The 10,937-nt window shown below is 42.7% G+C and overlaps 1 protein-coding gene across 11 annotated transcripts in view; it reads right to left on the bottom strand.

Annotated features, from left to right (window-relative positions):
- ATP11B (ATPase phospholipid transporting 11B (putative)) overlaps positions 1-6,186 on the bottom strand; it is a 65,893-nt gene extending 59,707 nt beyond the window's left edge. For 3 of the 11 annotated variants that reach the window (XR_004498682.1, XM_033516676.1, XM_015637353.3), the window contains exon 1: positions 6,028-6,181. Coding sequence is in view for 10 of the 11 variants with exons in the window: in XM_033516676.1 (XP_033372567.1) it covers positions 6,028-6,054 (27 nt within the window). In the remaining variant the exon portion in view is untranslated. Of the gene's footprint in view, positions 1-6,027 lie in introns of all 11 variants that reach the window. The other 8 variants (XM_033516678.1, XM_033516677.1, XM_033516682.1 and 5 more) reach the window with 4 other exon arrangements.
- Between the last annotated feature and the right edge of the window lie 4,751 nt (positions 6,187-10,937).

Below are 10,937 nucleotides of genomic sequence, written 5' to 3' on the forward strand. Positions count from 1 at the left end.
CTTTCCCAAACTTATTTTTACTCAAAGTTAACAAGGAAAAAAATCCTCTTAAGTCACTGCATGTGGGAGGCCAAGGAATTGTAGGGGTTTGTTTTTTAAATCATAGTGTAGTTCTCAGTCCTACTTTCTGCCTTTTCTACCATGGTCTGTACTAGTACTAAGTGGTTTTCTCAACAGCAGGTGAAAAGAGGTTTGTATTAAAAAAAAAAGTCTAGTTGCAAATATGTCACCTGTATTTTGCTAGAAGATATGACCTTGCATTTACAGAGACACTTTGTCACATCTGTTTTGCTGCAGTTCTTATCTGCTTGCTTAACAAACAGATTTTGTTCTAGAAATTGAAGGATATTTTTGATAGGTAAGCTTTTTCCCGGTGACATAATTACAAAAACAGTCATAACTACTGAGCACATCACAATATAGTCAAGAAAAAACAAGAGCAGATTGTCAGTGAAAGTCACAAGTCATGACGCTTTTAATAAAATTTAAACACATTGTTATATTTTGCTTTTATAAGTTCTGTCTCTCCATCCCAGAGGAAAGCAAATGTCAGTTTTAATGAAATCAACCAACCCATTTAAAACCAGAAAAACAAATACCAATGATATTCAAAACACATGTTGAATGTTACTAAATCCAGCACATATTTACTTGCCTTACATTACAAATTTTACCTTCCACTGAGAGTACAGAAACAATCTCTTGGCAGTAAACAGAGCCTTTCACCCATCCCACCAGATACTCCCTACTGACCAGAATAGAAATAGGTTTTGCTCATTGTCAACAAAATTCTATTTTTCTCCCTCTTCTCCCTTAGTCACATAAACACACAAGTTATTAAGGGAGTAAGACCCCATTAATGGAGGAAAATCATAGAAGTAAATTAAATAATTCTATTATTGAGTGATAAGTGGTAATGTGTCACAACAAAAATTTGCTGCTTAAAAAGCTCATGGATAGGAAAAAGAAGAAAAGAGGATGGGACAAGATACAGGTCAAATATCCAAGTCTCACAGCAAGGCAGCACATCAGACAACACCGATCTTCCCATTTTTAAAACAGTCTTTGAAAGAATCAGTGTCAGGACTGATTTGATTATGTTTTGGAATGCAATTCTTAGATTTAGAGTTTAATTTTCATGAGGTAAGACTTATGAATTACACACAGGACACAACGGATGTCTCCATTTGGAGCAGACAGCTGGCTGAAGGCAGGGCCAGGTTCTGCACACTTTGGAACACATTGTGCTGCAAATGTATCAGCCCTCAGCACTCACAGAATACAAAGAGAAAATAAGGTTAAAAGACCCAAACACAAGGGAGCACTAGTCCAGCAGATCAAAGAATATCTCTAGCAAAAAAAGAAGGCCACATTTTCTCCTGTGCTAAGTTACAGGAGGGGAGTCCTTGACCTCCAACTCTCAAACTACTCTAGCAAAGCAACACAACCTTTGGGCTGTTCCAACATGCACCTCACTGATCCCTTAGAGATAATTCAGAGGGTATGAACTGGGCAGTTTGAACCACAGGAACTCTTCTGAGCAAATATGCATTTATTTTTCTAGCATAAAATAACAAGCAGTTAGTTAGTTTTAGCCAGAAAGGGGAAGAGGTTTCACTGACAAATAAGAGGGGGGAAATTGTACTCTAGAACAGCAAGGTGATTTCAGAAGCTAGATTCTCAGTCACTGAACTAGTTTAACATGCTTTTGGCATTCAGAAAGTAGAGGGAATTCTAGGAGGGCGGGAAAGGCAGTAACTTCATTCAGTAAAATGATTAAGTGAAAATAATACACATTTGTCAGTACAAACAATGATATAAATGCTGTCCACCTTGTTCAGAATGACAGTAACTGCAAGGTATTACAAAATACCATCTGTCCTCTCAAAACATCTTAACAGTAACCAGCATCTGAAAGGAAAAAAAAACCACATCCCAGACATACAATCCCTTAGTGTTAAACTACTTGAGGACATTCTCTTATTAGTAGAAATTTTTCATTAGAACACATCTAGAAGATGAACCCTCCTACAGACACTGTGCTGGCTGTGGAGGGTGTGAGGTGTGACAGGCACTACCTACACAGCACAGTCAAAAACATTCCCTGTGATCACCCCTCAATGCAGCCAATGCAGAACCTCTGGACTAGATAAACTTACATCCCTCCCAGTCTGAACCTTCTTATAACCACAAAATAAATAACGTAGTCTGGTAACTAGGTTTTACAGTCAATCTATAGATTTTATCTTTGATTTACAGTTAAATAAGAAAGCTGCATTTGCCCAAATACGCAGCTCTCCACAGTATTAAAGCTGTTGTGCACTACAACATTCAGGTCCTTAAACGGCAAAGACACTCTGCCAAATCCAACACAACACTCATCTTGAACTGTCATTTATAAAAGAGAGGCCAGGCAGACAGCTCTTAGGTTTTCTTCATGTATCCTTTGTACTTCACTGAGCTGCTAGACAACACATCAAAAGCTCAAACTCCTCATAACAGCAGTAGAAGAGAAATCCTGAGACCCTTCTCCAATTGACAGAACTAATCATTTAAAATTAGGCAGCTGAAATCATACATACAAGGGCATTCTACCACAATTTTAAGAGACCTTCTTGCCAGACAACTGAAGGTGTCAGTACATTCTGTTAATAGCACTGCAACAGCTTCTGCACTCCATGTGCACCATCGGAGAGCAGCACAGCCCAAATGCTGTCAGAAACCCACCAAAAGAGATGTGGAACAGAAAGTCCCTGGGTGTTACAAATGTCACTGTACTCTCATTTTGTGTTGGTACTGCACAAACTCAACCACGGGAGCCACAACAGCTCTTTGTAGACTGATTTGCCATGAGGTCTAACCCATCATATCTGGAAATGCAAATAAAACATACTATGCTATTCCTGAATAGTAATGATGCTTCCTATCAACTGTTTATCTGGTTGCTTTTTTCAAGCAGAGTTGGCTGTGCCTGTGGCGTTATGCAACCCTCCAAATCCACATGCCTACTGCTCTCGGAGATCTAAAGGTAACAGAGCTGGAACCCAAAATCTCTCCCGCCCAAAGCTAGTCTTTGTCACGGCATTTTACTCAAAGCCATGAACTGTAACTCCATTTAGCTCTGTATTTTTTCATTACTAAGACCTAAGTACTTCCAACTATTAACTACATACTATAACATCACATTAACTAGAAAGTTAATGACTTACTATGCAGCTTATTTAGCATGAGGTAGCATTAGATGGAAAAAAACTGATAAACTGTCTCTGCAGGGTGGTGTCAATTGTTTCGGAGCGAGAAAAACAGACTGAAGGCCAAGATACCAAACCTGATGATTTGTGCCACATAGGCACTGAAGGCTGAACTATTGTCACCAATTTCTTAGATACAATAAATCACTAAAAAAACATCTAACACCTCAGTTTAAAAGCTGTTATGGACTTGTAAGACAATAATAAGGATGAACGAGGTCCTACATTCCCAGCATGTCACCTCAAACAACTGTTCATGACTTTCTATCCCTTTCTATAGCTTCACAGGCATGCACAGGTCTCCACAGAGAAAACACAGCAAAGTCACCACTTTCAAAACTTAGCTGAAAGAGTCTGGATTCCATACCAGGTCCTCTCACTACTTTTAAGTTCACAGAATTCATTCTCCCCCCATCTTAACAATGCAAGATCTCAAAGCCACACACTCATGAGCACTCAGTATTTGAAATACTGTTCTCTTAAGCAAACAAGAAGTTGCAAAACAATTCATTGGTCTCATACAGAGAGTACTTAATAACTACCTAAAAGCACCTGCAGCAAAGTACCAGTCCCTCCCCCTTTCCCCAATCCCTTACTACTTTTCCAGCATTTCTGCACACCAACGTTTTTCTTTTGTATTACTACAACATCCTACTTGCATCACTCCCACACACTTGCCTGATTCCAACCCTCCTGTACAGATGAGGACCCTTTTCTAAAACCCGTTGCCACATCAAGCACAGGTACAAACGCACGCTCCAAAGGCATCCAAACCCACACATTCCTCTCTTCTCCTCTCAGACACAGATTTTGGCACCTTTTGATTTGAATATTTCTGTCACCCCACTCTTCCCACTCATTCTGGTTATTTTGTCAGCACCTTTTCCTGTGTTTTTAGCCCTCTGACATTCTTTCAGAACCTAAACATCACAGCCATGTGAAGAAGCAAACATATGGCGGGATCTATGTTAAACCAGCCATTACACACATGGATGAGTTGTCTGAGTGTCTTCAGGAAGAAACATGCAGTGTGATACCTATCTTAGGCTATTTTTCATCTTTATGAGCTGTGAAACAACCAAGCCATTGACATCTGTGATGTCTATAGGAAAAAAACCCACAAAACACGTATCATTGCAATAATTTTTTCTCATCAGTACCATATTTAGACATCTGCCGAGAGACATCTTGACTTTTTATTGTCCTGCTTTTCTATTGCATTAATTCTTCCCTGTCAAAACTAGTGCAAGTTTTAAACAGTCATTTTCCACCAGTTTCCTTTAAGAAGCACTAAAACCTCCAAGTGCCAAGTTTATTGCTCATCCTGTTACACTAATCTTTTACTTTCTATTAAGGGCAAACAGATTTCTGGAAAGCTGGTCAGCATACTACTGGCAGTGATTAAGGCAACCATGTTTGATACATGAGTTGCTAGCACTGATACACTTCTAATCTAAACTCTAAGGAAGGCAGCACAGTTCTGCTTAAAAAACCACAGGCACAAACCTCAAGCCACCTTCAAGTGGAAAAAATGACAGCTATGTTACACCAAACAGTTTTTTTTTTCCCTAAAAAACGTGTGTATGACTGTAACAGAACAGAAGAGCGCAGTCAGAGCTCAAACAGAGCAATTAATTTCCAGGTCAGTAACTCTTGGTGTCAGACCAAACTACTGAGCACCGTCAAGCTGGCACTGAGACCATCACCACAAGCTCTCTGCCTCAGACAGAACTGAGAAAATCTATGGGCCATGGGAAACGAGGACAGAGAAGAACAGGAGGAAAAAAGAAAAAACAAAATATTTTACCTTTTTTTAGTTAAAAGTGATGGAACAAATTAGATCATTAGTGAGACAAAAATTTAACAATGAAAATCTGAAAACCTAACTAATGCAAGCTCTTCCACTAACCTGGACAACATCCGTGATGAAACTAACTCCAATGAATGGAAGAAGTTATTTTACAAATACATCATTTAGAAATAATTTCTCCCTTAGAGAAAATGCAAGTAGGATAATGCTGGTCGGGGCAAAAGCCGGCCAATACTTCAAATTAAAATAGTGAAACTCGATGTACTTCCCTGCTACAGCAGAACAGACGTGACAGCCACGGCCGCCTCTGGTTTCCCCTGCTCGCTCTAACCCAGCACATCAAGCAGCGCCTGTGGGGGGACAGGCACCCTCACTGCTGCCTTTTCCAAGCGGTTTCCCCCGCCAAAAGCATTTCACGGATGCTTTCCTTCCATTTCTTTCACTTTCAAATCCTCAGCACGTAGCGGCTGCAAAGCGCTCAGGTACGGGGAAATATTTGAGAGAGACGCACGTCGGGTGTAAAAGCCTTAAAACATTTCGCAACGGGAAGGAGGAAGAAGCTGCGGATCTCTGAAGTGTCGGTCCAGGGAAAAAGGCACCGTCATTTCTCCGGGAAGTTTGGGGAGCCCTTCCCAACGGGGGCCACACGTAAGGGAACGTGCTGTCCTCTGTGCCAAGGGGTTTCGAGGGAAAAAAACCCACAAAAAAAACCAACCAAAAGCCAAAAAACCGAAACACCCCAAACCCTCGGATACGGGTTAAAAATAAAATTTAAAAACCCATCAATAACGATCCCAGTGCAGCCTGCGGGTCTCCCCAGCCCCTGAGGGGTGAAGGACTCTCCACCCTCCCGCACCCCGGCCTTGCTCTCCTGCTTCCTCCGCGGACCCGCGGCCCGGGCAGCGCCGTCGGGACGGGGCCGAGCCGAGAGCCCGCCCGGCCCGGGGGCTGCAGGGAGGCACCTACCAGCTGCTGCCGGACCCAGCGCAGCATCCCCGGCGGCGCGGGTCGCGGCCCCCGCAGCGGGGCTCCCTCGGCAGTGCCGCGCCCTCCCTCCGCTGTCGCCGCCTCAGGCGAGCCGCCCGCCGCGGCTGCTCCCCATGGCGCGGGGCCCACGCCGAGTCAGGAGCGGCACAGCCCCGCCGGCGCCCCGAGCCGCGGCTGCCGCCGCCATCACAGCGCGGCCGCTGACACTCGGCGGCTGCGGCCGCCCCGGGAAGTGACGTGGCGGGGCGGGGAGAGGGCCCGGTGTGAGCGGAGCGGCCGTGAGGGGGGAGCTGCCGTGACCTGCCCCGGGCCTGGGCTGCCGTGCTCCGGCCGCTCCGCCGCCCCGAGGTGCGGCTTCCCGGGCACAAGAGCCGTGCGTGCGCTCGGGTGACCCTCGGGCAAAATTCCAGCTCCCCACACAGGCTCCGGCTGCAGCCCGGCGGGGCTCAGCGCCCTCAGCCAGGGCGTCAGCCTACCAGGGCCCCCTGTTCTACCCAAGGGAAGCTACTTCCCAACTCGATTGTTTGATCTTGGTTTTCTTTGCAAAAAGCGCAAAGCGTACATATGTTGGAATAAAGACTTTGAAAAGACAGCAGATAAGCACTGATCTAAAGTTAAATCCCAAGCGCACGGCGTGTGGGTCTCCCAAACCCGTGAACAGGTGCTGGAGGATCTAGTGCCCTGCTGGCAGCATTGTCATGAGCTGCTGTTTGTTAAAATCGGGTGTAGAAACGCGCTGATGCCAGGCAGTGATCTCTGAAATCTTCCACTGGAAGAAATCTTCCCACCTGGCCGCGTTCCTGTGTCACCTGCTCTGGGTGACCCTGCCTTGGCAGGGAGGCTGGGCGGGGTGATCTCCACAGGTCCCGCCCAACCTTGACAAATCTCATTTTGCTCTGAAAACAGCTTCTGCTTCTGGAAACAAAACAGCGTTCAGCGCCAAACACTGGACACACCTATACAAGTCTGCAGCTTCTGCGCCTGTGTGACTAAGAACTAAAGGAGATTATTTTAAGCAGTAAATGCCCAAGTAAATGCCCAAAGACCTGGGCATTTGTGACCAAACACAGTTGTCACTGAAGTCAGTGACAATTTTGACACTGAATTAAAGAGAAGCGTTTCTGTGAGTGAGAAGCACTGTTCCTGCTGCTCACATTTGTTCCCAGGGAATTAGGATTTTAGCAATGAATCATAATCATATCTGCTATAGTTTTTAGTGTTCATACAGAAATTTAGAACATAATTCAGGATTTAAGATGGATGATCTAATGTCTGAGCAGTGGAATCTTGTGGTGAATGCTGATGGTTTAAGCATCTGCATTTAATTAGAAAAATAACGTTTAAACAGCAGGGAATAAAACTATTTTTATCAGGCACTTAGGAAAGCTAATGTTAGGAAAACTCAGTATTAAATGCTAGGCATTATTTCAAAACATTTAAATACATCAAAGCTGAGTTTCAAACAGCTTGCACTACCCTATTCATCTAATGTGAAGTTGAAAATAACAGAGTGATTTCATAGCTATGGCACGTTGCCTGGAGAGTGGCCTTAAGCCAGAAGCTGAGCTGATACACTCAATATCTGTGCTCCTCTTTTATCATCAGATGTAGAACAGGGTCCTGACCACTACATACTAAAATTCATATGCCATTACTCTGAAGTGCAAGAATATTTGTCACTCTGTCTCTGCCAAATTCCAGTATGAGTTGCACTTTCTGCAAGCCTCTGTTTCCATGGCTTGCAGTTGTGTTACATAAAGCTGCTTGGCACTGTCTGTTCCACATTTGCTGTAATGATACTGTTTCACCAGACAAAACTTGGAAGCAATTTGCAAGTGATTTTGAGCCCTGTAGTTTGTATTTTTTACTTTAAAATGTTTGTATTTTAGTGGATGAAATATATTGCTGGATGGAATTATTTTGCTCTGTGCAGCAAAGGCTCTGACTGCACCTTTTCAAATGTACAGAAAAATTGCACTAAAAAAAACATCCTTTCCTAGCATCCTGCCTAGTAAAACTTGACACCTTTTAAATTGCTCAAAAGCCCGCACTAGACACTTATGAAGTTTCATCTCACCCTTGAGAGATAAATAGTTTTCAGAAGAGAAAATTGAAGCAGAGCAGCAAAGCCAGATATTGATTAGCCAGTAACACTCCAGCACTTCTCAAATCAGAGGTCAACTGTATTAAGAATTAAGATTCCCACATCAGAGACCCCACTTTAAAATAGTGCCCTGGAGTCTCACCTGAATTCACACAGCAGGCTTATACAGAAAAAAAAGCACCTGCCGAAGGAAAAAAGTCACCTTCTGAAAGATTAGGTTTAACCCATTGCCCAGGCTCTCTTGATTAGATTCCAAGCTTTCCACTTAAGTTTATATGAGAGTAATGATTTCAGATGTTTGTTTAACAAGATCAGGATACAAATGCTGTCTGATGAAAAAATATTTACATAAACATAAAAACACACACTTAAATGTTAGGTCCAGCAAGCTTTTATTTATGTGTGCATGAGTAATTCTTATATAATCAATGGTGCTACTTTTAGGTTTATAAAATTAAACACTGGTAACCACAGAATCACTGCCTGAACGTTCAACCATCAAACTGATGCTGGGGCTGCTGATGCTGCTCCCTGAGCTTGTTCCTGTGCGAGACACTCACACATTTCCATTAGTTTTGAACGGTGTTTTGGGGCCCTTTTCCAGCAGGAGCTGGTGAGATTCTGTCAGGCTGTATGGCTACATCCAGTGCATGATGAGAGGAGATGGAAGTGCAGCACTGATGCCAGAGGCTGAGCTGCCTGCAGCATTCCTGCCTTGGAGAACTCTTAAGTGCTTGGCATCTGAGCCCTTTCACGTGCCCCATCCCCAGATGTACCAGCCCCATTGCAGGCTCCCAGGGTGCTGCTGCAATGCAGGCAAGGCACGTGGTAGCAAAGGGGATGGTCTCACCTGGTGCACTGGCTTTGGGGCAGCTCAATTCTTGTGTTGCATCTAGAAAACACCTCAGTCCTTTGGGACAGGAAAACCAGCAAAGCCAAAGAGATGCAGAGTAGGGATGTAGGTTCAGAGGTAGGTTTGTATAGCAAAAAACAGTAATATTCCTTACAGTATCATTTTCCTGGTGCAAAAGTCCTCTCAGTCATTACTTTGGTTTTAATTAAATATTTTGTAATTTCTCTGAGTATTTTAATCTATGCATTATTTACTTGCTAATTAGGGTTGTAATTAAAAATGTACTCTATAAAAATATCTGTTTTGTTTCTAATCCATAGAGAGAAGGGCTGCCTGAGAGACACAGGGTTTCTTCAAGGCATCTTTATTCCTCAAGCACTCACTGGCTGAAGCATCAATTATACAGAGACAATCAGTGGCTGATTTTCAGTCACAAGGCTTTTCATCTAAAGACACATGTGTATTCTTCCCTAGAGCAACCAGTCTTCAGGGAAAAAGTAAAACAGTTAGAAAACGAACTGAATATTTTTAAAGGGAAAAGTTGCATGCAGTTTGCCTCTCATTTTTTGTGCCCTGAAAGAAATAAGATTAGATTAAATGACAGGATGCACAAGGTGACATTTCCAAGACACTAGATCTCCACAATAATGCAGTATTTTTTTATTTCCTCTAACCCTTTCTCTCAGTTTTTAAAACCTTGATCTTGACATAAAACCTCGCCCTTCCATTGTTTTGTTTTTTGTTCTTTTCACTTGAGACCTTTGCTGAGAGTGTAGAACTTCAACTTCTACCCAACACATTAAGTTTAAGAGAGCTGGATCCAAAGTTCCAGCTGAGGGGCTCCATGTGACACACAGAAGGTCAAACCTGTCAGTCCCCTGACTGACAGGCACAGAGAACTTTGTACTGCACCACACTTCACCAAAAGATGCTCTGCACTTACCTCATCCCTGGCTGTGTGGAATGGCCTGGCCTGCTAAGTGCAAGTCAAGTGAGCTTACAATCAGTGCTACTCAGTTTGCAAGGCCCCAGGATAACAGGAAGCTGTGGAAAACATTAAAATTCATCTTCCCTTTCAGCCTCACTGTTAACTTTTTAATTAAGTGTTGCCTGTAGACTGTGATGTTCAGCTTGTGGCTTTCTCTAAAGTGGTTTTGTTTTGTTTTTCCCTGGGGAAGCTGTTCAAGATTAGAAGAAACAGGAAAACCTGAAAAGCCATCCCTTATCTTCATGAAGCTATGATCAGGATGTATAAAATGCTAATTGTTCATGCTCTTCTGTTTGTTTGTTTGGTTTTTAAGGGAAGACATACATTTTTTTAACCCAGGGCTCATAAAATCTGGAATATTTCCAATTGCTCTGTCTTGATGGAAAGTGGAGGACTCATAATCTTGCAAAACAATGGTTTTGTTAGAAAATGTGTTCAGGTAAGTCAGTTAGTTTCTAGTATATCCTTTACAGTGACATAATTTTGCGATTCTGTATTACAAACAAGGATAACCTTTTAAAATGTGAATTTTTCTCCACACTCTTTCTTCAACGACTTATAAAAATACACTTTTCCAACTAATTTGTTCTTATTCTCATCTTTTTATAACAATGTCCTTTTCTAATTTATAAACCCTAGTGGTTATTGGCATTCATACATCACCTCATGGTTAACCTTTGTAAAAAATTGCCAGGCAGAAAACAATGCATCTCAATAAAAATCTCATAATATTCTATGGGGAATTTTTTTTCCTGCTTTGTAGCACCTCTGTTAAGACCACTGAGTGGATAAAGAAAGATTGAATTCTCAAGAATAAACACAAGGCCTGGTATCCAGATCTCTTGACCCTGGTCACCTGACATTACCGTGACAACTGTAATACAAACAGTTACACACCTAGGGATGTTACCTTGGAAAGGAGTTTGAGGTCTTTGTGGGGAAGG

Source organism: Parus major, chromosome 9 (genome assembly GCF_001522545.3).
Source record: "Parus major isolate Abel chromosome 9, Parus_major1.1, whole genome shotgun sequence".
Taxonomy (NCBI): Eukaryota; Metazoa; Chordata; class Aves; order Passeriformes; family Paridae; genus Parus; species Parus major.